At 53.2% G+C, this 27736-nt stretch overlaps 2 protein-coding genes across 7 annotated transcripts in view; both read left to right on the top strand.

The window, feature by feature from the left end:
* MECP2 (methyl-CpG binding protein 2) overlaps nt 1-10235 on the top strand; it is a 69026-nt gene extending 58791 nt beyond the window's left edge. The window contains exon 3 of the mRNA XM_023540772.2: nt 1276-10235. Coding sequence (XP_023396540.2) covers nt 1276-2353 — 1078 coding nt within the window. The 3' untranslated portion in view covers nt 2354-10235. The remainder of the gene's footprint in view (nt 1-1275) is intronic.
* Nucleotides 10236-12976: 2741 nt separating this feature from the next.
* On the top strand, nt 12977-21259 carry IRAK1 (interleukin 1 receptor associated kinase 1). Of its 6 annotated transcripts, none has more exons than XM_064277785.1 (14): nt 12977-13123; nt 13208-13375; nt 13514-13651; nt 13725-13819; nt 14016-14171; nt 14319-14383; nt 14507-14621; nt 15369-15487; nt 16004-16211; nt 16763-16828; nt 17987-18223; nt 18975-19413; nt 19752-19895; nt 20306-20590. In XM_064277785.1, the coding sequence occupies exons 1-14, from the start codon at nt 12988-12990 to the stop codon at nt 20365-20367; spliced, it is 2148 nt and encodes a 715-aa protein (XP_064133855.1). In that variant the 5' UTR covers nt 12977-12987; the 3' UTR covers nt 20368-20590. The 6 variants fall into 6 exon arrangements, with proteins under 6 accessions (XP_064133855.1, XP_064133854.1, XP_064133853.1 ...); XM_064277784.1 differs by having other exon boundaries at nt 13986-14171; XM_064277783.1 differs by having other exon boundaries at nt 13983-14171.
* The last annotated feature ends 6477 nt before the right edge of the window (nt 21260-27736 follow it).

Here is a 27736-nt window from a genome sequence, read left to right as displayed (position 1 = left end):
CGACATGTAGGCAGTGAAGACACTCAGGGTGACATGCCTGCTGTGCTCAAGGACACAAGAGCCTGTCCCAAGCCGGGCCCACTGCAGCCTGCTCCCCCAAGCTTGTGAGCCCAGCACTGATGGCAGCTGGAGCTCCCGGGGTCTGCCATGTCCCCCCTGGAGAACATTCATTGCAGGGATTTTTCTCCAAACCGTGAGACTGCCCTCTTTTCTTTCCTTGAAACAGAAGAAGAAGTTAATAGTGCCCAGCCTATTCTGATTTTTGTTTTACTATGTGAATCACTTTTGAGAAAGGTGTGCCTTCTAACATGGCCTCAGAGAAGAGAGACCAACAGCACTGACGTGCCTTTCCATCTGTCCCTTTGATATTTGTCCAGCTGAACTTGTTCTGTTGAAACAGAGCAACTTCCAGAGTTTGAGCTTTAGAGGAACAGGGAATGAGTACATTTCAGTTATACCCCTTGGAATGATGCAGAAAATGTTAGCACTTTCCAAAGGACATTTGTGTATCATTTATTTAATTACAATCGATCCTCATTATTCACGGGTTCCTTATTTGCGAATTGGCCTATTCGCTAAAAATTCTCGTGGTGCTTTCCCAGACATGTGCATACCCAGGGTGGTGAAAAGTTCCCAGCTGAGGTTGAACAAGGCTCGTTCAGTATTTGCTAATTTATTGTTTACGGGGACTTTATGGAACATCACTACTGTGGGTAATGAGGGTTAAGTGTACATCACCTTTGAGAAGAGTGTGCAAAGTGTTAGCCTGTTGACAGAGAAGGAAACAGATTCCCAGAGAGGTTAAGCGACATGCCTGGGCTCAGACATGTGGATCAGGCACAGGCACCGACCAGCGGGATGTACTCCAGCTTGACTTCTAGGCAGGGCCCCTGGGGTCCCTTCTGTGACAGGCCTGACCCCTTTGGTTGCTGGATTGTGGAGAGGCCGGGGCTGGGTTGGGGGGCTTAGTGGCAGGAGGGTACTCTGGGCAATCCAGGCTGCCCCAAGCATTTTAACAGGCTGCACAGGCCGCCTGCACACCAGCTCCTCTGAGGCCTGCCTGTGCCATGTGGCTTCACACACAGCCTTTCTGGTGCCCCTAGAGTGACAGTGTGCTGTGGCTTTTCCTCACTAGACTCTTGTTTACTAGTGAGATCAGGTGTGTCAGTTAAACATCCTCTCAGAGAGCTCATGGCCCTCTCCCGCACTTCCCCATCTCTGACACTGTCCTGGAAAGCCGCTAATCATTCTTTGTGTTTCTCCATTTTCCCCCAGCCCCCAGGGCAAAGCCTTCCGCTCTAAAGTGGAGCTGATTGCATACTTCGAAAAGGTAGGCGACACCTCCCTGGACCCTAATGATTTTGACTTCACGGTCACAGGGAGAGGGAGCCCTTCCCGGCGAGAGCAGAAACCACCTAAGAAGCCCAAATCTCCCAAAGCTCCAGGAACTGGCAGAGGTCGGGGGCGGCCCAAAGGGAGTGGCACTGCGAGACCCAAGGCAGCAGCGTCCGAGGGCGTGCAAGTGAAAAGGGTCATGGAGAAGAGTCCTGGGAAGCTCCTCGTCAAGATGCCTTTCCAAGCTTCGGCGGGGGGCAAGGCAGAAGGGGGAGGGGCAACCACGTCCACCCAGGTCATGGTCATCAAACGCCCAGGCAGGAAGCGGAAAGCAGAGGCTGACCCCCAGGCCATTCCTAAGAAGCGGGGCCGGAAGCCCGGCAGCGTGGTGGCAGCCGCGGCTGCCGAGGCCAAGAAGAAAGCCGTGAAAGAGTCTTCCATCCGGTCTGTGCAGGAGACCGTGCTCCCAATTAAGAAGCGCAAGACCCGGGAGACCGTCAGCATCGAGGTTAAAGAAGTGGTGAAGCCCCTGCTGGTGTCCACCATGGGCGAAAAGAGCGGGAAAGGACTGAAGACCTGCAAAAGCCCCGGGCGGAAAAGCAAGGAGAGCAGCCCCAAGGGCCGCAGCAGCAGCACCTCCTCACCCCCCAAGAAGGAGCACCACCACCACCACCACCACTCGGAGTCCCCCAAGGCCCCCGCGCCGCTGCTGCCGCCTCTGCCCCCGCCTGAGCCTGAAAGCTCCAAGGACCCCAAAAGCTCCCCCGAGCCTCAGGACTTAAGCAGCAGCATTTGCAAGGAGGAGAAGATGGCACGAGGAGGCTCATTGGAGAGTGACGGCTGCCCCAAGGAACCAGCTAAGACTCAGCCCGCGGTTGCTCCTGCCGCCACAGCCGCAGAAAAGTACAAACACCGAGGGGAGGGAGAGCGGAAAGACATTGTTTCATCCTCCATGCCAAGGCCAAACAGAGAGGAGCCTGTGGACAGCCGGACGCCCGTGACAGAGAGAGTTAGCTGACTTTCAACTGAGGGGATTGAAAAAGCAAACCAACAAGAATAAAGGCAGCTGTTGTCTCTTCTCCTTATGGGTAGGGCTCTGACAAAGCTTCCCGATTAACTGAAATAAAAAATATTTTTTTTTCTTTCAGTAAACTTAGAGTTTCGTGGCTTCAGGGTGGGAGTAGTTGGAGCATTGGGATGTTTTTCTTACCGACAAGCACAGTCAGGTTGAAGACCTAACCAGGGCCAGAAGTAGCTTTGCACTTTTCTAAACTAGGCTCCTTCAACAAGGCTTGCTGCAGATACTACTGACCAGACAAGCTGTTTGTCAGGCTGCTTAGGCAACGCCTGCACCTGCCCTCCCACCCAACCCTTTTTACCCTGTGTGGGGCAGGAGTGGCACGCTGCTGGTGGTCATTAGGAACAGAGAGCAGTTTAGAAAATACCCGTTTTCCGTGCCATTGGTGCCCCAGTCTCCTGCCCCCACCCTGCCTGCACCTCTCCCAGCTCCCCCCACCTCCCGCTCCCAGCGATAACGGGACAAGGAGGTGTGAGGCAGGAGAGACAGCGGGATTCTTTAGCAGAGCAGACCGAGATGGCAAGTAGCTCTGGCCCCTGCAAGACCACCTATGGCAGGCCAAGTCTGGTCCCACGCCGGTACCCATCCAAACTCGACCAGGACACTTGCCCGAACAGAACAGTAACCCCTGTCCCCTCCAGTCCTGACATGGCCTGGGAGGAGCCATCATGTGAACTGCTGGCTGTAGACTGGCCTGAGCCAGCGGAGAATGGGCAAGGTGGCATTGTCCACTCTCAGGGGACATTCTCCAGAGGGTGGCTCTAGAGAGAGAGGCTGGGAGAACAGCCAGCCGAGGACACAGCAGGCTGGCCCAGGGTGGGGACCAGACCCAGCACAGTGGGGCAGAAGGGGTTCCTAGTTACTCCAGGCTGTCTTTACCGGTAGTTAGGGACATAGTGGCCTGGGCGGGGGAGGAAAACTGTTCTTTCAGTTATTTTCCAATTCTACTACTTTAGGGACAGCTTAGAATTATTTGCACTATTGAGTCTTCATGTTCCCACTTCAAAACAAACAGAGATGCTCTGAGAGAAAACTGGCTCACTCCAGCCACCAGAAGTGACAGTGTTCAGACTGCCTGTATTTGTACATATCTGCGCTTGTTTTAAAGTGGGATTAGCACATAGGGTTCCCACGAAGCTTCGAAACTCTAAGTGTTTGCTGCAATTTTATAAGGACTTCCTGATTGTGTTTTCTTCTCTCCTTCCATTTCTTCCTTTCATTTTACCCTTTCATTTCTTCCATTCTCTCCTTCTATTTTGTCCTTTCTGTTCCAGGCAGCCGCAGTGCCCCACCATACCCTGAGCTAACGCTTGTAGGCTCTTGGCCCTGTAGAAGTCTCCCTGCCTATCCCTCTGCCTTCACGCTGCAGCCCCAGCCCCTTAGGAGGCCCCGGTCTCCGCTGAATGAGAGCTGGCCATAGCATTTCAGGGCTTCTCTCCCTGCAGAGAATGAAGGAGCAACAAGGTTTTGTTCTCCTAGGTAGGCCTTTCTTCCCTGGTAAGAAAAAAAGCAAAATGCTCTTCCAACCCTAAGCAACAAGCCTTTGCAAAAACTTCAGCTCCAGAGAAGCAGGCGGGAGAAGTTGGGTGGGTGTGTTAGCTGGGTGCAGCATTGAGGCCCCCAGTGTAGTCTCTGAGGCCCCTGTGCTATCCTGACAGTGGCCTCTGGCTGACTCTGCCCAGCTCCTCCTGGCTTACAGTAGTGCAGACACTCCTGAGACCTGACCTAGCGCCCAGTCTCAGCCCTCAGCTCCTCTGATTCTTAGGAAGTCCTGTCTAACAGAGAAGGCTGGGTGGGGCCAGTGCATCACACATTTCTCTCTGGTCCAAGGTGTGGTGCTGGGGGTAGTAGTGGGCTTGGGCTTGGGATGGGTTTTAATTTACAAGTTTTAATTTGGGTTCCTGTCTTGTTAACCTCTGTTCAGGAAGTCCTTATTTAGCTGCATATCTTCATCATATTGGTATATCCTTTTCTGTGTTTACAGAGATGTCTCTTATATCTAAATCTGTCCAACTGAGAAGTACCTTATCAAAGTAGCAAAATGAGACAGCAGTCTTATGCTTCCAGAAACACCCACAAGCACGTCACCTGTGAGCTGCTGCAGTGACCTGTCAAATGTGTGTTGTCTTGTGTATTTCTGTTCTTGTCCCCGGCTTCCTTGTTCTGGTGTGATCCTGAAGGAGTGAAACATCATAGAAACCGTGTAGCACTTCCTTGCCAGTCTTAGTGATCAGGAACCGTAGTCGACAGTTCCAATCAGTAGCTTCAGATAAAACAGTGTTTGTCTCTTCCGGAATGGTTAGAAGCAAGGGAGTTTGCCCCGTTTGGTTCGTAGAGTCATAGCTGGCCTGTTTAGCCTATTTGTATCCATTTTCTTATGCTGTAAAGGCAAGTACTGCAACAAAACCCATGTCAGCCTGATTCCTTACACCTGCACTTGCTGTCAAACCTTCCAGCTTCTCCTCTGGCTTCTCCCCAGGAAGGGAAGTGGGCGGTCTGGGGAGGGTGCGAGGCCTTCCTAACTCCCCTTCCTCGGAGGACAAAAGGCTCCTGACCTCTGACGTGGCCTCACTCGGTAGGCTTCTGTGATCCTGGAACTCCTGGCTCCTCCAAAGGACACCTGCCCATGTGTGTGTGGCATCCGACCAGTTTGCTGAGACACTGTCACTAAGAAGACATGGGTTGGGCTTGGTCTGGCTTTTATACAATGTGCCTAGTCCAGTGCAGTGTGGCTCTTGGGAGCAAAGTCAGGAGTTGGCAGTCGGGCCCAGGGCTGGCCAGCACCCCCCACTCCCCCAGCTTCTTTCCCTCTGGTTCCCAAAGCTGCAGCTGGCGCCTCAGGCTCCGCAGAGTCTACACTCTCCTCTCCCCTTCCATCTGTCATGAGTCTAAGCTGAGGATGGCCCCTGTGGCTGCCCTGCCTTGAGGTCGATTTGAACAGGAGCTTGGAGGAAGGCTGTGTCCCACCCTGTGTTAAGGGGGCCTCGGGTATGTGTGTTCTTGAACTCGACAAAGATTGAGGGCATCTTTTAGTGACTATGTGAAAAATACAGGCATTGACCAACAGCTTTCACATGCCCATGGGGCTGGAGCCTTGAAGGTCGCGTTCAGTCGTCCCCACCCTTGATCTAGGTGTTAGTTTCTACCTCCTCTCCCTGGTTCGTCCTGCCCTGCCCCGCACTGGAGGGCTTGTCATCAGTGGGGTAGCCAGCCTTGAGTGGGGGCGTGACCACAGCCAGGCACTAGTACAGAGGCACTGGGGCCCCTTAGAAATGCCACATCACCCAGCCCATCAGGGTTGCATGGGCCTGAAGCTCCCTGCTGGCCCCAAGCCTTGTTTGTCATTGCCCTGAAGGGGACCCTGAAAGAAGGGTTATCACCAGAAGCCAACAGCCAAGTTGGGTAGGGCAGGCGTTTCCTTAACTGACAGGACCTCTGACTTGTATCCAACTTTTAATAAGCAGCTCAAGCCCAGGCAAGAGCAGAAAGGTCTGCACTGAGTCCACCTGGTGTACCTGACTGGAGTTGGGCAGCCTGAGCTGTGTATCCGTCCCTCCGCCCTGACTGGGCTGGGGATGGTCACGGGTCACCAGTTCTTTGAGACCTTTATGGTTGTCCCACATTGCTTCCTGATTCGAGTTTAACCCGACAGAAATGAGCTGTTTCTAGAGTCCCCTGTGGAAGTTGGCAGGGCAAGCCCCTCGGTTCCCGCAGACATAGCAGGCCGGGGAGGAAGTGGCCCCGGTGTGAGCAGTGAGTGTTTTGCGTCCCAAGCCCTGTGCACCCCCTCGGTCCCCAGGATGCCCTGCTCCTGCCTGCCCGCCATGCTCTCTCTCTGCTGTCTGCAGGGCCCATCTCTGCTCTGTCCATCAGCGAACTAGCTACACTCCGAAAGAACCTGTTCATTTTCTCCACTTTTGTGTTTTTCTCTTTTAGATACTGTGTCAAGCTTTAGAAAAGGCGTTGTCTTAATTGTTATAAGTCACTAGGATACTGCCTCCTCCAGGGTCTATAATTACATATTAAAGGAGAAAAATTTAACACAGAGACCAATTCTCAAGCATTAGAAGGAAAACCTAGAAAACGGTTGGCAGAAAATTACATTTCGATGTTTCTGAATGAAAAAGAGCAAACTTCTGCAAAAATGCTGATCTAAAAATACTTCGAGCTTGGCCTGAGGTGTCTGGTGAGCAGTACAGGCCAAGGGAAATCCAGCCCGAAGCCACCTGAGACTCTGGGCCACTTTGTCATTGGAGAGCCAGTCTGTCCTTTGGTAGCAGTCCCTGAGGAGCCAGCCTGTGACCTGTTCTTTGGAATTGGGTACGGAGGTTTGCGTAGGAGCCCAGCTCTTGGTATGGGAGGTGGAATGTTTACCGGTGACTCAGCAGGCCGCAAGCTGGCACCACCGGTCCCACCCTACTTCCTGCTCTCTCCTCGTCTTGACAAAGCCCACCCCAGTCACTGACGCGTAGGGAACTTGGACGGAGGGCGTGACGTCTATCCCTCGGCATCTGCCTGTTGGGCACCCTGTCCCCCAGGGACTCCAGTCCCCTCCCACCCCCTCGGCCAGTTCTCCCTGCCTCACTCTCCCTCCGGGTCTTAGGGCCTAGAGTGTTGGGAAGCAGCCCCTTCATGAGACTGCCACCCGGGTTCCCCTCTGACTCCAGAGGTGAGGACAGAGGCTGTGCTGGATGAGCCCCTCACCTCGCGCCTGGCCACCTCCTGAAGCCACCGGGCCCTGTCGGGAGGGGCGGGTGGGAGAAACCCTGGGGCGGAGGCAGGACAGGTGCGAGGAGAGCAGCCCCCACCAGCCCAGCCCAGCCCAGTCCAGTCCCCACCTTCCTGGGTGGAAGCCCAACATTGGAATTTGAGAACATTTGGGAGGCTCGCACATGGCCTTGGCTCTGCTGGCCTCCCGTCTTCTCTTGCCCTTGGTCCTGGCCTGCTTAGCAGGGAGAGGAATCAGGTGAACAGTGCCCTCCTGCAGTGTCCGTGTGTCCAGTGATGCTCCTCGTGACTTAGAGACACCTGCCTAGGCTGCTTGTGCTCCTTGATCCTGGGGCTGGCTTTGTTTTGCTTTTTAGTTCTGCCTTTAGTTTTTCTGTCCCTTTTATTTAATGCACCAACTAGACACAAAAAGCAGTGGAATTTTTATATATATATCTGTATATTGCACAATTATAAACTCATTTTGCTTGTGGCGCCACACACAAAAGACCTGTTAAAATGATACCTGTTGCTTAATTACAATATTTCTGATAACCATAGCATAGGACAAGGGAAAATAAAAAACAAAAAAACAAAAAAAACCGACAACTCTGTCTGCTGGTCACTTCTTCTGTCCAAGCAGATCCGTGGGCTCTCCTGCTGGTGTCTCCAGGGCTGCCTCGTGCCAAGCCAGGGCAGGCGCCAAACGTCACCCAGGGTGTGCCCTCCTTTTCCTAGTCTCTTGTGCTTGTGAGCTGTGTCCCTAGACTGGGTGCAGGACAGATCACCTGCACGGGCAGGTGGCCAAGGCTCCCTTGACCTGGGGAAGACTGGAGTGTAGTCAGCTCTGGGTGGGGGAGCTGGAACCCACAGAGAGTCTCGACTTCTCCCTCCCCTGCCAGTGAGCTGGGCGTGGTGATCAGCGTGGGGAGTCAGGGGACGGAGGGGAGATGGGAAGGCCAGGAAGGGCCCCAGGGACTCCAGAACCCCATGCGTCCGGTGTGCCCCCACCAGGAGTTGGAGAAGACTCCAGAACCACCCCTTTCTTCTCCCGTAGCCTACCAGTAAATTGCATTTGCTTTTGTAATTCTAAATGAGCAATATCTGCTAGAGAGTTTAGCTGTAACGGTTCTTTTTGATCCTTTTTTAAAAACACCAAAAAAAAAAAAAAAAAAACTAGAAACTTGTTCTTCCAAAGCAGAGAGCATTATAATCACCAGGGCCAAAAGCTTCCATCCCTGCGCCATTGCTGCTTCTGAGGCCCACGTTCACAAGAGGAATGGGTCTCTGGCCCTTTGGGTGGCTGGGCTGCCCTCAGGACCCTCGAGAGAAAGCTGGGTGGGAGGTGCTCACCCTGAAGCTGGTGTTCAGTATTAGCAGTGGGCCGGGTAGGGGAGAGTCGGCCAGGAGACCACTGGCGCTGATGTCCTGCCACTCCCAGGTGGGTGTCCCCATGTGTAAATGCACGTGATTTCTGACCAGAAGTGAAGGCAATGCCGGAGTTAGCCCCCGTGGGCCGCTAGCCCTGCCGGCCGGTGAGGCCCCCTGTTCAGTGTTTCTGTGGAGGACGATGGGTGCAGAAAGGGTCACAGAACTTGAAGCCTGCTCCTTCCCTTGCTACCAAGGCCGCCTTTTTCTGTTTGAGTTTATTCCTGCTTCAATCAATAACAGCCGCTCCAGAGTCAGTAGTTGATGAATATATGACCAAATATGACCAGGACTGTTACTAACTACGTGCCGGCCCGAGTATCCGGACACTGTAGCGCGTGCTGTGTTTGCGCTCCTTTCTCCTTCCTGCCCTGCCCTTGCCTTGTCTTTCTGGGGGGTTTCTGTTTGGGTTTGGTTTGGATTTGATTTTTCCTTTTGTGTTCCAAACATGAGACACTCTCTACTGGTCCTCTTAACTGTGGTGTTGAGGCTTATATTTGTGTAGTTTTTGGTGGGTGAAAGGAACTTTGCTAAGTAAATCTCTTATGTGTTTGAACTGAAGTCTGTATTGTAACCATGTTTAAAGTAATTGTTCCAGAGACACCATTTCTTTACAAATGAACAAAAATTGGAGGGAGGAGGCCGGTGACTGAAATGAGAGGGCCTACCTCTTCCCCCGTTCCGGGGAAATCTGAAGAGATGGCCCCCTGCCCAGGTCAGCCACAACCCCCCCAAAAGACAAAAAGACAAAAGAGAGTCCGGTTCTGGCTGACACGTGGCCATCCTCTAAGAGCAAAACCCCTTTCATACCACCCAGTGGATTCTTTTGGCTTCACCCCACCCCCACCCCAAGATTACTCACATCAGAGTTATTTTTAAGGAAAGACAAGGTGGCATTTGCGAGGGTAGCCAGGAGAGGACTGGATGTGTGGAGCTGCCTTCGCTTAAGTGGGGAGGGAGGGTGGATGGCCTAAGTGGTGGGGCCCGGAGGTCCTCGGAGGGGTCTGGCCCAGCTGGCGCTGGGAGGTGAGTGCTCCCCGCCAGAAGCAGCTCCTCCTGAACAGGCCTGGCGTTTGGATGATCCTCTCCAAGGCGGGTCCCGCGAAGTTACCATTAAAGACACAGCATCCCCTCCCCACCCCATTCATATGCACAACACCAATGTGATGTCCCAGGGCAGTAAGTTGACTTGGGAGGGGGCTCTCTGATCCCTGGCAAAATGTGGCATTGAGAAACCCTCTTCCCTTCCCTCAGAGAAGCTGTCACCCAGCATTAGACATTGTTTGGGGTTCATGGGACACATCTCTGCTCCGTGTCCGGCAGCCCCCCTTGGAAAGGCCAGGGACAGTGCCGGTCGTGGTGGCCACTTGCACGGGGAGGGAGGGGTAGTAGCTACAAAAACCAGGTGGGGGAGGGCTGCCCTCCGGAGGCGCAGTTACACTCCCTGTCCCAGCCTGGAGGCCAGTGACACGGGCCACCCAGCCCAGAAGCCTGTCCGAGGATGGGGGAAGTGTGGAGGGTAGGGAGAGCCTGGGGCAGACTCAGCCTTGATGGCATTAACCTTCGGGTTTTGTGTTTCGGGACAATTACTTTAGAAAATAAGTAGGTCGTTTTAAAAACAAAAAAAATATTGATTGCTTTTTTGTAGTGTTAAAAAAAAAAAAAGGGTTCTTTGTGTATAGCCAAATGACTGAAAGCACTGATATATTTAAAAACAAAAGGCAATTTATTAAGGAAATTTGTACCATTTCAGTAAACCTGTCTGAATGTACCTGTATACGTTGAAAAACACCCCCACGGAATCCCTGTAACCTATTTATTATATAAAGAGTTTGCCTTATAAATTTACATAAAAATGTCCGTTTGTGTCTTTTGTTGTAAAACCCAGTGATTTTTCATAAGGTTCTTTTACTATTCGAAAAGATGGGCAGCACGCAGTTTTATTTTATTTTTGTAAGGTTTTTAATACATGTGAAGCAAAGAATACTCAGCATGCCTTTCTAAGTGACGCGTTTGCACCTTTTGTTGGGAAGTACTGTATCCTGTGCTGTTAGCATTCTCGATAAATCTCTCTGTGAAAGTGACTCAAGGTCTGGGCTTTCATTGTCAGAAGTCCCCCTCCCAGGTCACACGGGTTTCCTGACCGTCTCTGGCTTGCCCTTGCCACAGATGGACGGGGTTGAGGCCTGGCAGAGCAGAAAGAAGGGATGCGCTCTTCGTCTGCGGAGGCCACCTCTTTGGGGTGCTCCAAGTCCTGAGGACAATGGGGAACCCCAGAAGGGCTGGCCAGGTCTGCCCTGCCTCCATCTCTTCCAGTCCTTCTAATCACAGCACAGGGACTGGGGGCGGGAGGGTCTGCATGTCCCTGCCAGGGGCGGGGAGCATCTGGGTGCTTTTGGACCCCTTCTCCCAGCTCTGGCTCTTCCTGTCTCGAACGTCAGTTGTGACCTCTGCATTGGCCTTGGCTGCCTGATGACCAGGCCGCTTGACCCAGCAAGGGCATGCTGACAGATTGCCCTAAGGGGGCCCTGTGGGCCACAAGAGCCTGGTTCCCCAGGAGCGGAAGGGGTTATAGGCCTGTCCCCCCATCCTCTCTGGTTCCCAGTCAGGGTATGGGCTCTCGGTAGCTGTTTGCCCTGGCTCCAGACTGAGGACGCTGCAGATGCTGGACGCACACGTACTGGAAGGTACACTCAAGTCCTGGCCCTGAATGGAAACTGAAAGGGAGGGGGACAAGATCCCACTCGTAGGCATCTGGACTGTTCTAGGAGCTGACAGCCTGCATGAGCAAGGAGGCCCCAGGCCCTGCTCCCCTGAAGCTTAGCATGTGTGTGGTCATCTCAGATGGTAGGGTGTGTCTCAGGAAGGGCTGTCTCCTGAGAAGTCCTGTGGAAGAAGCTCAGTGGGGATAGATTTCAGGCCCTGTGGGAGGATCTGGCTTCTGGAAGCAGCCCTAAGTCCCTGGGAACACAAGCTGGGGATGCTCCTTTGGGGTCAGGATTGAGAGGGGCCAGGAAGCTGGCGGAGAAGACTTATTGGCAGCTGGAGAAGCCAACTGAAGAAGGAACAGTCCTGCTCCTGGGGACTCCCCGTCTAGTGGGGTGGTGGCCCTGTGGTGAGCAGGATGCACAAGAAGTAAAAGGTGCCGGGTGGACTGCAGTCAGCTCTGTCTGCCGAGGGACCGGAAAAGGTTCGCCACAGCTGTTGGACAAGGAGAATGTTCCAGGCCAATCCAGTGGCATGTGCAAACTCCAGGACACAGAAAACCCTGCATGTACATTTTTGGAACCCTGCAGAGTTCTGAATTGCTTAAGGCTGCTGCTCTGTGGAGAGAGTTAGAAATGAGAGGATGGGCAGGGGCCACATCGTGACAGCCATGTGTGCTGCAAAAAGGAACTGGGACCCCATCAGAGGGCTCCAGGACCCCGGGAAGAGTGTAAGCAGGGAAGGTAATAAAGCAGGTGGGGGCCAGTGGGGAAGGGCTGAGCCCCAGAGGTGATCAGGGGACGATGGGAAGATAGTGGCTGCTGAGGTGTGGGGTAGAGGAGTGGAGGGGTGGCCCAAGAATCCAAGGAAATCAGGGTGGAGAACATTTTGAGAGTGGGCAAGAGACACAAACGTGGCTAAAGAAGTCAAGCTAGCTGAGCAGAGTTCGAGGTGGTGACTGGGGGAAGCCAGACCCTGCTGTCCTGCCCCAGGGGAAGTGAGAACTGCCTGAGAAGTGTGACAGCAAAACGGAGGAGAGACAGCAGGAGGTGAAGGTGATGCGGGGAGGCACCAAGATCGGTTTTTCGGTCAGAAGAGACTTAGGTGTATGTGCTCATTGGAGGGAGCCAGTAGAGAAGGAAAGTAGAGGAGCTAACGCTTGGTGGAGCAGGTTTGAAGGAGAGAAGATGGAGCCAGGGCGCCCTCCCTGACTGGAGTCAGCCGAGGGGGGCCTTTGTGGAACACCTAACTGACCCTGTCCTGCCCAGAACTCTGATGACTAGCCACTGCCTACCACTTAAAGACCAAACATCTTAACGGGACCTCCAAATGGCTCTCTCATGGTCCGGCTGTAGCCACCTGGAAGCACTCTCCCGTTCTGAAACATACTGTGCCTTCGCCGTGCCCTGTGCTCGTCCTCGTCCCTCAGCGCCCCACTTAGCAGGCCGCTCCTCCTGGAGGCCCGCCCGGTTGGGCGAGGTGCAGGTCCGACTTCCCGGGCTCGCGGGAGCACGGGCTGCGGCCGGGCGCGGGCGCCCCCTTGTGGCCAAGGCTTGCGCGGCGGCGGCCGAGATGGCGGCGGGGCCCGGGCACCGCCCCTTCCGTCCCGCCGGGCGTCGCACGAGGCGACTTAAAGGGGAAGTGAGTCAGTGTCCGTCGACCCGGCCGGCCGAGGCCCGCGCCCGCCGAGGCCCCAGAGGCCCCGGCCCGGCGGCGGCGGCGCTAGGCGGGCCATGGCCGGGGGCCCGGGCCCGGGGGACCCCGCGGCCCCCGGCGCCCAGCACTTCTTGTACGAGGTGCCGCCCTGGGTCATGTGCCGCTTCTACAAGGTGATGGACGCCCTGGAGCCTGCCGACTGGTGCCAGTTCGGTGGGTGGCGGCGGACGCGGGCCGGGGCGGGGGGCGGGGGGTCCCCGGGTCGCCGCTGCCCGCCTGACGCCCCCTGCCCCGCAGCGGCCCTGATCGTACGCGACCAGACCGAGCTTCGGCTCTGCGAGCGCTCGGGACAGCGCACGGCCAGCGTCCTGTGGCCCTGGATCAATCGCAACGCCCGCGTGGCCGACCTCGTGCGCATCCTCACGCACCTGCAGCTCCTCCGCGCTCGGGACATCATCACGGCCTGTGAGTGCCCGCTGGCCGCCGGGGGCCGGGGGCCGGGGGCCGGGGGCCGGGGGCCGGGGGCCGGGGGCCGGGGGCCGGGGGCCGGGGGCCGGGGGCCGAGGCGCCACTCACCCTCTCCCTTTCCTCCGCCATGCACAGGGCATCCTCCTGCCCCTCTCCCGCCCCCCACCGCCACCACCCAGCCCCTGGGGCCCAGCAGCATCTCTGTCCCCTCTGAGGCCAAGGCCAGGAGCCCCAGGAAGTCGCAGTCCTCAGCCTCCACCCTCCTCTCCCCAGGTAAGAGCCGGGGCTGCTGGACAAGATGGGTTTGGGGAAGAGGCACCTTGACCGTGGTCTCTCACTTTAACAGGTTCCCAGACCCATCCTGGGCCCCACCTCGGCCCCACCGCACACCCTGCCGTCCCCCGACCAGCACTGCCAACTCCAGCCCCTTGCTCCACCGAGGTGGGTGCCCCTTGCCTCAGGCAAGATTCCAGGCACAGAGGAAGAAAGCGGAGCCAGCAGCCAGCTGGGAGGCAGCTGGGGTGGATTTGGGGACCTGGCTGCCCAGGGCAGAGGGGAGGAGACCCAGACACAGGAGCCCACCTGCTGGGGTCTTGTCCCACAGCAGAGCCCAGAGAGCCCACTGGCTTTCCTGCAGGGGGCCCACCCTGCCCCGTTCTGCTGGCCCCTCCCTGAGATTGCCCAGGGCACCCGCAACTTCTCCGAGGAGCTCAAGATCGGTGAGGGTGGTTTTGGCTGCGTGTACCGGGCGGTGATGAGGAACACGGTGTATGCTGTGAAGAGGCTGAAGGAGGTGGGTGTGTCCTCCGGCGAAGGCGCCAGTTCAGGGTCCCAGGCTGCTGGGTTGCAGAAAGTCCGGGAAAGGTGGCAGTGGGAGTGGTGGGGCGGCCATGGTGAGCAGAGCCTCTCCCCTTCCCTCCCCTCCTCACCGGGGCTGCAGGACGCCGATCTGGAGTGGAACGCTGTGAAGCAGAGCTTCCTGACTGAGGTGGAGCAGCTGTCCCGGTGAGCTTCCCCCCACCAAAATGCTTCCAGGGCTGTGCCTGGCTCTCTGGGCCCCCGCCATGGCCAGGGGGAAAGTGTGGTGAAGCCTGAGGCGAGACACGTAGCCCTCCCTTTGTCAAGCAGGTTTCGTCACCCAAACATTGTGGACTTTGCCGGCTACTGTGCTCAGAGCGGCTTCTACTGCCTAGTCTACGGCTTCCTGCCCAATGGTTCCTTGGAAGACCGCCTCCACTTCCAGGTAGCCCCACCTGACCTGGCACAGGTCCCTGGGCCTGTGGCACACGGGGTCCTGGGGAGAACTGGGCATACAGCCTTGGGCTCAGTATTTGTGAACGAGTCTCACCAGTGGGCAGGGCCCGGGCTCCCGGCTCTCCCTGCAGCCCCTAGCTTAGGGCTCCTCCCGAGGTTGGGTGGCCATTTTCTATGGGTCTCTTTTGATGGCTTTACCCTGGCTGCTCCTGCACGGCCTGGAGCTGGGCCCACTGCCTCTCAGAAGGGGGATTTCTGCACAAGAGCGCCCCAACTCATGCTTCTCCCCCTTGTGAGCAGAGTGACGAAAGGGTCTCATCAACCCGGCCTTTGAGAAAAGGGAGCAGTTGGCAGCTCTTTGTGTCTTGTGGGCTTCCTTGCCTTGTCACCTGTGTGCCCAGGATGGGCACACTGTGATGGGGGAGGGCAAAAATCCACTCAGCCAGGACAAGTAGCTGCTTGGAGAAGAACTCGGGGAACTCAGGAGTGACTGTTATAGTTTGTAATGAATCCCGGAAACAGACACTCCACGTTCTTAAAACGTTTCCCAAAACGTCGGACTAACTTAGTTTCAGCCCCCTTGTGAAGTAGGTAATGGCAGTTTTGATCCTGTTTTTCCAGAAGGGGCAACTGAGGCCCAGAGAGTGAAGTGGTGACAGGTGGGGGAGGGTCGGAGTCGAGGAACAGGAGTGCTCATGGCTGCCCCCCCAGCCCCCTGTGTCCCTCTGCCCTCCAGACCCCGGCCTGCGCCCCCCTCTCCTGGCCTCAGCGAATGGACATCCTTGTGGGCACAGCCCGGGCAATTCAGTTCTTACACCAGGACAGCCCCAGCCTCATCCACGGGGATGTCAAGAGGTGAGGAGGGGCACAGCCGGCACCCTGGGGCCCATGAGAGCTGTGAAGGGAAGATGCCTCCCAGCCTCCCGCCAGCTTAGAGCAGCGAGTCTGGCCCCAGAGGAGCCCTGCCCTAAGTGCCTCCGTGAGGGGCCTGCCCTCTCCTGCTTGAGGCCTGGGACATCCAAGTTGGGGGGCTCCAGGGCTGCTGAGTACCCCAGCATCAGACCCATGTGGAGATGGAGGCCAAGGGCAGGCCCTGCTGAAGAACGGGAGCCAAAACTGAGTGAGTGAGTTTGGGGGCTGCCCCACCCTCTACTGCAAGGACCCAGTGGGTGTGCCCACTGAGCCTTCTGTCACTGGGCAGTGGGCATGGGATTAGCCAGTCTGCTGGACTATGCAGGGCAGCGACAGACCGTTTTCCTGGGGCAAAGCACCAGGTCAACAATCCTGAATTCCATTGCGTTAGGGGCCAGGCAGGTATGGAGAGACATTAGGGCCGGGGCGGGGCTGACTCCACTCTCTTTCGTCCCCAAGTTCCAATGTCCTCCTGGATGAGAGACTGATGCCCAAGCTGGGAGACTTTGGCCTCGCCCGTTTTAGCCGCTTTACTGGTGCCAGCCCTGGCCAAAGCAGTGCCGTGGCCCGGACTCGGACGGTGCGGGGCACCCTGGCCTACCTGCCCGAGGAATATGTCAAGACAGGGAAGCTGGCCGTGGAGACCGACACTTTCAGCTTTGGGGTGGTGAGCTGCTTGCTGGCCCTTGTGGCGGCCTGGGGGAGGAAAAGGCCACAAATGGTCACAGATGAGAGGGCCTGGAAAATTCCATGTGGGGACCAGAGTTTGGTCTGGTGAGACACTAATGAGGCCGCTTCCAAGCCCTGTACCTCGCTTTCCCTCGAGGTCTAGGCCTAGCTCCCTGCATCCTCCGCGCCCTCCTGCCGACACCAGTTCCCACGGGGCTCTCAGGGGCAGGGAGGGGAGAAGGGCTAGGAACCGAGGGCCTGGCCTCTCCTCTGGATAGACCAGACAGTCCTTAGGTCCCTGGACCATGATGTGGGCCTCTCTCTAAGGCTGGCAGGCCCCCGCCCCATCAACAGCGGCCTCTCACTCACTAGGGACGTGTGGGGCCACTGCATTCTTTGTCTTCATCTCTGGTCTCTGTCCCCCTGGCGCTGTCCCTTCTGGGAACCAGTGCTCCTCTGCTTGTCTGAGGGCTGTGTGCCTGTTGGCCCCAACCCATGCCATTCTGTCAGCCTTAGAGACCACTTCTCTTTCTTCTGCCCTCTTCCCAGGTGGTGCTGGAGACCCTGGTGGGCCAGAGGGCTGTGAGAACACAGGGAACTGGGACCAAGTACCTGGTGAGCCAGCTCCTGAGGCAGCCCTGGAGGGTAGAACGATCTGGAAGGCAGGGCCCCCCAAAGCCTGCCTCCGCTGTTGCTGACTCCTTTTTGAAAGCAGCCAGGGCCTGGACTGCTCCTTGCTGAGGAGAACCCTGTGTCTTTATATGCACGTACTGCATATGAAAACCCCCTGTAGCTGGCGCTGGGTCCAAGGCTGGAGAGGAACCTCTGGAGGAGGGCGGGGAAGGGGAGGCTAGGCACCCAGCAGGGGACAGTCAGGGCTGCAGGGCAGGTCTGGGTTACCCCAGCCTCTCCCTCCTGTATTCCTGGGTGCCTGTCCATGGCCAGAAGACTAGAGACCTGGGTTCAAGTCCCAACTTGACAGGGGCCTGAGAGGGAGCACTGGGCCTCAGTTTCCCTATCTGCAAAACAGACAGGACACGTGAAACGCCAGGAATGTGCTCTGTCAGTATTTGCTCCTCACCCTTCTGGTGCGTCTGCTCCTGGCTCAGGGAACAAACACGCGTGGCCCTGTCTGTTACTGGTGTCTCTGTGGGGACTCTCAGCTGCTCCTGCCATCTCATCTGTGTTCTCCCCTCCTGTTCTTTGTGCGGCCTCAGCTGCCCTCCCTCATCAACAGACTCCTTTCCTTCACCTTCCACACCCATCCACTTGTGCCCTAGTACGTCCCGGTGGCCCATCTTTCCAGCCAGACCCTGACCAGCTGTTTCTCCACTGTCACCATCACTTGCCAGGTCCTCAGTGGTTGTCTCTCATTGGCCTTCTGAGCCCTTCCTCTTCCCGTCTGTTCTCTAGGCTACAGCCAAAGCCCCGGTGAAGGCCTCCCCACTGCTCTTGGGGTGAAGGGCCTGATCCTATGTGTGTCCCCACTGCCTCGTGCCGTCTGACTTGTTCTGATCCCATCAAGCACTCGTTCAGGGAGGCCTGGCCAACCCAGCAGCCCTGGTCAGCGCCCTCGTGGGCCTCTCCGCCCCAGCATGTCTTTCAGTGGCAGCAGCTTCCCAGGGTCTGTGGCCCCTGGGCATCTCCCCCACTGGAATGTCAGCTCTGTGAAGAGGGCTCAGGGTGTTGGGCTTGGCACCCACTGGGGGATTAATGAATACATAGAAAGAGGCATAAATGATGAAGGTTTTGCTCACTGTGTCTGTTCTACAGAAGGACCTGGTCGAAGAGGAGGCGGAGGAGGCCGGGGTGGCCCTGAAAGGTGGCCACACCACAGCGCAGGCAGGTCTGGCCTCGGATGCCTGGGCTGCTCCAATCGCTGCCCAGATCTACAAGAAACACGTGGATCCCAGGCCCGGGCCCTGCCCACCCAAGCTAGGCCAGCCCCTGGGCCAGCTGGCCTGCTGCTGCCTGCACCGCAGGGCTAAGAGGAGGCCCCCCATGACCCAGGTAGCCCTGGAGGGAGGGCCTGACCTGAAGTCCTGCATTCTTGGCCCTGTACCAGAGTGAGCTGACCAAACTGCCTGCCAGGCCTCTTTCTGGAGTTTCCAAAACAACATTCTTTGCTTGCCCTTCAGCATTCAAGTTTCATCTGCTTCTCTCTGCACCATGGGACCCAGGGCTCTCCTGCTTTGACGCTGGACTTTGAGCCTGGCCCAGAGATAAAAACAAATGACCTTTGCTGCGCCCCCTGCTGGGTGCATGGTGCCACTGCATCTGCATCTTTCTGCCCCCTCCCTGATCTCTATCCCCTCTGGTGACAGCTGAGAGTAGAAGAGGCCCCATTTGAGGACAGCAGGGCAGTGAGGTTCACTTTCTAGAAGATACAGAGAATCCTTTCTCAGTCCTTGGTGCTGGTAGCTGTGACTAAGGGCTCCTGGTGACAGGGACAAAGGGGCAAAGAACAGAGCTTTCCCGGTTACAAGTTGTGCCAGTTTAGTGGTCCTGACAGCCCGAGGACAGGTCACGGACAGCCTGAAGCAGCCTTGTGGTTTGAGCACAGGGCCCCACACCAGGGCCGTGCTCTGAAGACCGTGATTGAAGCTGGTAGCCCTGCCAGAGAGCCCTGGTTCTGCTCCCCAAGGCTTGGCCTGTGGGCAGACCTGCTCTGCCTGGCATTGGGGCTGCTTCTTAAAGGGGTCTGGTGGGGCAGGAGAGCCCCACCTGGGTCCCTCCCAGAGAGCCTTTTCTGCCCCCGCAGGTGTACGAGAGGCTTGAGGAGCTGCAGGCAGCAGCAGGGCTGCCCCTGGAGCCTGCTGAGCCCACCGGCCGTGGTCCACCCTCCCCACAGGAGAACTCCTATGTATCCACCGCCGGCATTGCCCCAAGCAGGGGCGCCCCCTGGCAGCCCCTGGCAGCGCCATCCAGAGGCCTGGCCCAGGCTGCAGACCAGCTCCGGAAAGGCCCCAACGAGCCTGTGGAGAGCGACGAGAGCATGTCCGGCCTCTCTGGTGCCTTGTGCTCCTGGCACTTGACTCCAAGCCCCCCCCCAGGCCCGGCCCTGCCAGGCAGCCCTGGGCAAGGAGCTGCCACCTGGGCCCCAGCGCCCCTCAGACTGGCCAGCTGCACTCAGGCAGGGGGTGTCACCGGAGAGTCAAATTGGGGGAGCGGCCCGGGGTCCTGGCCCACAGCCTTGGAAGGTATCTGGGGGCAGGGGACTCCTTCTGGGAAGAGGAACTGGGGGCCTGCTGTTCAGCCCCATGTGTCCTTAGTAAGAGGCCGCTGTTGATGGGGCGGGGGCCTGCCAGCCTTAGAGAGAGGCCCACATCATGGCCCAGGGACCTAGGGACTGTCTGGCCTCACCAGAGGAGAGGCCGGGCCCTCGGTTCCTAGCCCTTCTCCCCTCCCCACCCCTGAGAGCCCTGCGGGAACTGGTGTCAGCAGGAGCTAGGCCTAGACCTCGAGGGTCAGCGAGGAGTGCCTAGGGAAAGCCACGCTGGCACAGCTCTGGCAGCTAAGAGGATGCTGTGTACCCCAGGGTCACCGCTGGCTAGTACCACATCATCTGAGCCACCGCAGATCGTCATCAACCCCGCCCGACAGAAGATGGTGCAGAAGCTGGCCCTGTACGAAGATGGGGTGTTGGACAGCCTCCAGCTGCTGTCCTCGAGCTCACTCCCAGGTACCCCAGAGGCTGGGTGGATGGGGCAGATACCCTGGAGACTTGCACTCCTGCCAGCTGCCACAGGTCCTGACAGTGCAGGCAGGCCACTCCCCCAAGGAGGGCTGAAAACCCAGCCACCCCTGCCCCCCCACCCCTTCTCCCTCGGCAAGTTGTCGACTCTACCCCAGTTCCCTACCTTCTCCTGTGAACCTTGGCTGCCCCTGACAACACCTTTCTCTGCCTGGGGTTGCCAACCCTCGCTGATGCTCCCAGAAACTAAGAAGCCCAGCGAGAACTTTCCATTCCAGATGCTACTGGAAGAGGCGCTTCTTAGAAATAGCCTTGATTCCAGAAAATGCCCCAGGAGATGAGGCAGCAGCAGAGCCCCCACCTGCTTGCTAAGTGTCCTCTCCTCTTCCCTTTCATAGGCTTGGGCCTGGGCCCTGCGGACAGGCAGGGGCCTGAAGAGAGTGACGAGTTTCAGAGCTGAGCATGTGCCCGGTCAGACGCCCCAAACCTGGAAGTCAAAGTTCTCGTGGTCGGAAGTTCTCACGGTGTGCGAACGCTTGGCAGCTCGTGGGCTGCGGGCGTGGGGGCACCGTCCCTGGAGGGAGAAGGGGGGGGTCACAGGCAGGACTCGGCCAGCCAAGCCATCGATTGGCCTTTGGGTCAGCACTTGGGTGTCATTAGAGGGACATGGGGAGTACGGATCTGAGGCCGCTGGCTGCATGGGTGCTGGTGCAGTGGGATGAAGGGGAGCTGGCTCCCCTGAGAGTGAGGTGGGGTATCTGCAGCCATCTATGCTGCAGAATAGAGCAGGTGAGGCCCAGAGCCCTCCCGGGCCGTTTGTAATGTGGAAAGTTGCCATGTGGCTGTCCTGTGGCTCGGTCCACTCGCAAGAAGTAGGAGTTCTGAGTCTCTTCCCAGTCCACAGCGCCCCGCCCTCCCCCCGCCCCACAAGTCTGGCCAGTGCCTGCATGCCCCAGGGTTCACTGGCATCCTTGGGTCTATGAACGGCTGCAGACCAGGTTAAGCTCTGGAGGCCATGGGCTCAGCCTCTGACCCAGGCACTGATGGTGAAAGAAGGAGCAGCTAGGCCCAAGCCTAAACAGTGAGGAGGCCCAAGAAGACGGAAGTTGGGAACAAGGCAGAGAGGGAGGGGAAGCATTTTCAGAGAAAAAACAACCTTCACATGTTAGAAGCAAGTCAGATTTTGTTTAACTGAGCGTCCTCTTGGGTGTCTTAGAAAGTAGCCCCGGGCTGTAGCGCAGGCTTATGATGATTGTTTGTCCACAATCATGAGTCACACTACACGCCCCCATGAAGCTAGGCATTGGTGAAGTAAAAGTTGTCCTTGAGTAATAAAATTTTGCATTTTGGATCTCTGGCTATACTTGTGGAGTTTCTTGCACTGAAAGTGTTGAGCTTTCTTTCCATTGCTTTTCATCTTAAGATTCTTGACTGTCCATCTAAAAACACTAGCTCCCCAAATCCTCTGGAGGCCCTTGTTTCCACTCCTAATGAGCCGCACCTACACTGGTGCCAGGTCCACAGTACTGCTGTCCAACAGTGCTTTCCTAGGGCGTTAATGTTTTCTCTAAGTCATTTATGTTTTTTTATTCCACTGTAAATGGCACTTTTATTTCATTTTCCGATTGTTCATTCATAGTATATAGAAACACAATTGATTTTTTTATATATTGACCTAGTAGCCTCTGACCTTGCTTAAATTCATTTATTAGTACTAGTAGTTTTTCGGTAAATACCTTGGGGTAGCCAATGTACATGATCATTTCATCTGCAAATAAAAATAGTTTTACTTCTTTTCAGATGTGTATGCCTTTTAGTTCTTTTTCTTGCCTTATTGCATTGGCTAAGACCACTAGTAAAATGCCGAATAGAAGTGGTGAAAGTGAACATCATCGCCTTGTTCTCAGTCTTAGGTGGAAAGTGTTGTCTTTCACCATTAAGTATGTTCGCTGTAGGATTTTCATAAATGTATTTGATCAGGTGGAGGAAGTTTTCATATATCCTAGTTTGTTGAGAATTTTGAATATAGATGATTCTTGAATTTTTTTAAGTGCTTTTTGTGCATCTGTTGAGATGATCATAATATTTTTCTGATGTTAATCTGGTGAATCACATTGATTGATTTTCAGATGTTAAATCAACCTTGTGTTTCTTAGATAAAAACACTACTTGGTTATGATTCATTATCCTTTTATATATTGCTGAATTCCGTTTGCTAATATCTGTTGAGAGTTTTTATATCTGTGTTCATGAGGAATATTGATCTGTCATTTTCTGGTAATGTTTTCTCTGTTTTTTACTATCAGGGTAATGCTGGCCTCATAAAATAAGTTGGAAACTGCTCCCTTCTCCTATTACACATTCTTACAAGGTTTGTGTTATTTCTCTAAATGTTTGATAGAGTTCACCAGGGGAGCCATCTAAACCTGGAGTTTTATTTGTGGGGAGGTAATTTTTTTTTTAATTATGAATTTAATTTCTTTAATTAGATATCAAACCATTTAGATTTTCTATTATGTCAGTTTTGGTAATTTTCTTTCAAAGAATTTGTCCATTTCAGTTGGTATATAGTTAATAATATTCCCTTATTATCCTTTTCACGTCTGTATGCCCATTGTGACATTCTCTTTCATTCCTGATATTGGTAATTTGCATCTTTTTTTTTCCCCTTTGGATCAGCCTAAATACAGGATTCTCCATTTTACTAATAATTTCAAAGAACCGAGTTGTGGTTTCACTGATTTTTCTCTATTGTTTGTTCATTGTCCATTTCATGGATTTCTTTTACTTACACTTTGGGTTTAATTTTCTCATCTTTTTCCAGCTCCATGGGGCTGGTGTCACATTGTACTTCCTTCAGAAACCTGCTGTGACCCTCTGCACTCTCTCCCTTATAAGTGATGATATGAACATTTCTCTGCCAGGATCTGGTAACACTCTGAAATTGCTAGAATTTAGATTAATGCTAACGCTTTTTGGTGACACTTTAGATACAGTCAGCATTCAGGGACCTAAACTTCCCAAATTGATGACAACCACTTTATTTATTTTATTCTTTTTTAAATTTTTGATTGTACTTTAGATGAAGGTTTACAGAACAAACTAGCTTCTCGTTAGTCAATATACGAATACATGGGTTGCCAACCCCACCACATGTCAACGCTCTCCCCTTCTCGACCTTAGGTTCCCCATTACCAGCTTTCCTGTCCCCTCCTGCCTTCTCTTCCTTGTCCCTGGGCTGGTGTGCCTATTTAGTCTCGTTTTGTTTTATGGGCTTGTCTAATCTTTGGCTAAAGGGTGACCCTCAGGAGAGACTTCAGTACTGTGCTAAAAGGGTGTCCAGAGGTAACACTCTTGGGATTTCTCCAGTCTCTGTCAGACCAGTAAGTCTAGTCTTTTTTTGTGAGTTAGAATTTTGTCCTACATTTTTCTCCAGCTCTGTCTGGGTCCCTCTACTGTGGTCCCTGTCAGAGCAGTCGGTGGTGGTAGCTGGGCACCATCTAGTTGGGCCTGACTCAGTCTAGTGGAGGCTGTGGTAGTAGTGGTCCACTAGTCCTTCGAACTAATCTTTCCCTTGTGTCTTTGGTTTTCTTCATTCCCCCTTGCTTGCGACGAGGTGGGACCAGTGGAGTATCTTAGATGGCTGTGCACAAGCTTTTAAGATTCCAGGCGCTACTCACCAAAGTAGGATGTAGAACATTTTCTTTATAAACTCTGTTATGCCAGTTGAGCTAGGTGTTCCCCAAAATCATGGTCCCCACAGCCCTCAGCCCAGTAATTTGATCCTTCAGGGAGTTTGGATGTGTCTGTGGAGCTCCCGTGACCTTGCTTTGTACAAGTTGTGCTGATTTCCCCAGTATTGTGGATTGTTCTTTTCCAGCTTCTTAAGGTGTGACTGTAAATCATTGATTTTAAACTTTTCTAATAAAAGCATTTAAAGCTTAAGATTTCCTTTTAAGCACAGCTTTAGCTGCATCCTACACGTTTGGATATGTTCTATATTCATTGTCATTCAGTTCATAATATTTTCTAATTTACCTTGAGATTTCATCTTTGATCAATGACTAACTTCCAAGTGTGTTGTTTCATTTCCAAATATTTGGATATTTTGCAGGTATCTTTTTGTTATATGCAGTGCAGCGAATTACTTAATATGGGCCTTCTAACCATAGTTACTCCTACCAAATGACTGGGTGAGAATATGCATATGAGGTGCTTGTGGCCCACCAAGGGGGTTGGATAGCTTGCTAATAATCTAAATAAGGTGCATGGCACCCATGTGGGGGTGGGACCATGCAAATAAGGTATATGGAACCCTAACAAGGGGATTGGTCAGTTTTGCTATCCCACTAGGCTTAAAAGAGAGCCAATCCCAGAGCAAAGGGGGACCTGACTACCACCAGAAAGAAAAGAGGGGACCAGAGCGTGTCCATTGGACCCGGGATCCCTGCACTGAGACCCTCCTAGACCCAGTAGACAGAGTGAGAGCTGTTAACAGTGGAGACAGCAAGACGGCGAGAAACAGCAGCAGCAGAGGCAGCAGAACCAGGAGGCTGGCAGTAGATGGCAAAGTGAGCTTCTTGGCCCAAAGAGTGAGAAAGCTGAGCACCTTTGGGCAGGAGGCTTGCTGGTGGAGTGGGGTGCCCCCAGGTACTTATGGGTGGAGCTAAAGAGCTTTGTAATGCTTGCGGGAACAGGGCAGAGGCCAGGTTGAGGGGCTACGGACCAGAGAGAGGCCTGCCCATGGGCACGGCTGAGAAGAGGCTGTCCTGATCGAAGAGCTGTATCCTGAATTGTAACCTGTTGCTTCCCAAATAAACCCCATAACTGTGAGTATGGTCTGTGAGCTCCGCGTGGCCATTGCAATGAATTATCGAATCCAGCAGAGCAGTGGAGAGTGCTGTGGGATGGCTGGTGTCAGAACTGGTAAAAAGGTTGGTGAGAGGAGGCCTGTCTGAACCTGCCTCATAGGAATCAGCCCTAGGCCGTTGATACTGCTGATGACTCACCTTCCCCCTTGTGAAGTTAGAGGAGGTCAGACGCTGCCCCCACACCATTGTTATATTATGTGTTTCTAATTTAATTCCATTATGGGCAGATCATTCATCCTATATGATTTCATTTCTTTTCCATTTATTGGGAACTTGTTTGATGGCCTCATGTATGGCTTAGCTTGGTGAATTTTCCATGCCTATTTGAAAATAATGTATGTTCTGCAGTTGGGTGGAGTGTTCTATAAATGTTAATTAGGTGATAGATCATGTTCAAGCCTTCAGTATCCTTGCAGATTTTCTGTCTGCTAGGTCTGTCTGGTAGACTGAGACAAGGGTGTTGCAGTCTCCATTATAATTGTGGATGTATCTTTCTCCTTTCAATTCTGTCAGATTTTGTCTCATGTAATTTAAAGCTCCTTTATTGGGTGCATACACATTTAGGACTGTTACGTGTTTTTGATGAATTGACCCTTTTTTTAATTATGAAATGCCCCTCTTTATTTCTGGCGATATTCCATCCATTTGTCTGGTATGAATATAGCCATTCCAACTTTCTTATGCTTAGTTTTTTTTTTTGTGGTATAACTTTTTCCATTCTTTCCTTTTAACCTATCTGTGACTTTATATTTAAGGTATATTTACTATAGACAGCATATGGTTTGGTCTTCCTTTTTTAACCCATCTTAACAGTCTCTACTTCTTAATTGGTCTTTTAATCTACCTGCATTTAGTGAATAGGTTCAAGTCTATCATCTTGTACTTGTTTTCTATTTGTCCCCTCTGTTCTTTGTTCCTTTTTCTCTTCCTGACTTCTTTTGGATTGATCAAATTATTTCTGGTACTCGTTTATCTTCACTGTTGACTTACTAGCTTTAGGGTTTATGATATGCGTTTTTAGCTTTTCGCACTCTCCCTTCAAATAATAATATGCCACTTCATGTGGAATTTATACACTTTACACCAAATACTTCCACTCCATCCTCTGTGCTATTGTTACGTATTTTACTTCTACACATGTGACAAACTCCACAATACCTTATTTTTATTCAATTATCTTTTAAATAAATTAAAAATTCATTAAAAAAAACTTGTATATTTACCTACATGTTTACCATTTCCAACACTCTTCATTTTTTAAAGATTTAGACCTCGGTTTCCATCTGGAAACATTTTCCTTTGGCATTTCTGGAAGTGCAGGTCTGCTGACTAAGATTTTCTCTCCATTGTTTTTTTTTTTTTTAAATTTTTATTAAGCTTCAAGTGAACATTTACCATTCCAATCAGTCTGTCACATGTAGGTTTACACACATCTTACTCCCTTCTCCCACTTGCTCTCCCCCTATTGAGTCAGCCCTTACAGTCTCTCGTTTCGTGCCAATTTTGCCAGCTTCCCTCTCTCTCTATCTTCTCATCCCCCCTCCAGTCAAGAGTTGCCAACACACTCTCCAGTGTCCACCTGAGTTAATTAGCTCACTCTTCATCAGCATCTCTCTCCCCCCCACTGACCAGTCCTTTTCATGCCTGATGATTTGTCTTCGGGGATGGTTCCTGTCCTGTGCCATCAGAAGTTCTGGGGAGCATTGTCTCTGGGATTCCTCTAGTCGCAATCATACCATTAGGTATGGTCTTTTCATGAGAATTTGGGGTCTGTATCCCATTGGTCTCCTGCTCCCTCAGGAGTTGTCTGTTGTGCTCCCTGACAGGGCAGACATCGATTGTGGCCGGGCACCAACTAGTTCTTCTGGTCTCAGGATAATGTAGGTCTCTGGTTCATGTGGCCCTTTCTGTCTCTTGGGTTCTTAGTTGTCGTGTGACCTTGGTGTTCTTCCTTTGCCTTCGCTCCAGGTGGGTTGAGACCAATTGATGTATCTTAGATGGCCGCTTGTTGGCATTTAGGACCCCAGGCGCCACAATTCAAAGTGGGATGCAGAGTGTTTTCATAATAGAATCATTTTGCCCGTTGACTTAGAAGTCCCCTCAAACCAAGTTCCCCGGACCCCAGCCCCTGCTCCGCTGACCTTTGAAGCTTTCATTTTATCCCGGAAACCTCTTTGCTTTTAATCCAGTCCAATTAGGCTGACCTTCCTTGTATTGAGTGTTGTCTTTCCCTTCACCCAAAGCCATTCTTATCTACAGATTGATCAATAAAAAGCCCTCTCCCTCCCTCCCTCCCCCCTTTGTAACCACATAAGTATGTGTTCTTGTCCGTTTTTTCTATTTCTCAAGATCTTATAATAGTGGTCTTATACAATATTTGTCCTTTTGCAACTGACTCATTTCGCTCAGCATAATGCCTTCCAGATTCCTCCATGTTAAGAAATGTTTCAGAGATTCGTCACTGTTCTTTATCGATGCGTAGTATTCCATTGTGTGAATATACCACAATTTATTCACCCATTCATCCTTTGACGGACATCTTGGTTGCTTCCAGCTTTTTGCTGTTGTAAACAGAGCTGCAATAAACATGGGTGTGCATATATCTGTTTGTGTGAAGGCTCTCGTATCTTTAGGGTATATTACGAGGAGTGGGATTTCTGGGTTGTATGGTAGTTCTATTTCTAACTGTTTAAGATAACGCCAGATGGATTTCCAAAGTGGTTGTACCATTTTACAATCCCACCAGCAGTGTATGAGAGTTCCAATCTCTCCGCATCCTCTCCAACATTTATTATTTTGTGTTTTTTGGATTAATGCCAGTCTAGTTGGTGTGAGATGGAATCTCATCGTAGTTTTAATTTGCATTTCTCTAATGGCTAATGATCGGGAGCATTTTCTCATGTATCTGTTGGCTGCCTGAATATCTTCTTTAGTGAAATGTGTGTTCATATCCTTTGC

The sequence above is a fragment of the Loxodonta africana genome, chromosome X, assembly GCF_030014295.1.
Source record: "Loxodonta africana isolate mLoxAfr1 chromosome X, mLoxAfr1.hap2, whole genome shotgun sequence".
In the NCBI taxonomy this organism is placed as follows: Eukaryota; Metazoa; Chordata; class Mammalia; order Proboscidea; family Elephantidae; genus Loxodonta; species Loxodonta africana.
The sequence above is the reverse complement of the archived record's forward strand: the minus strand, read 5'-3'. Positions and strand labels throughout refer to the sequence as shown.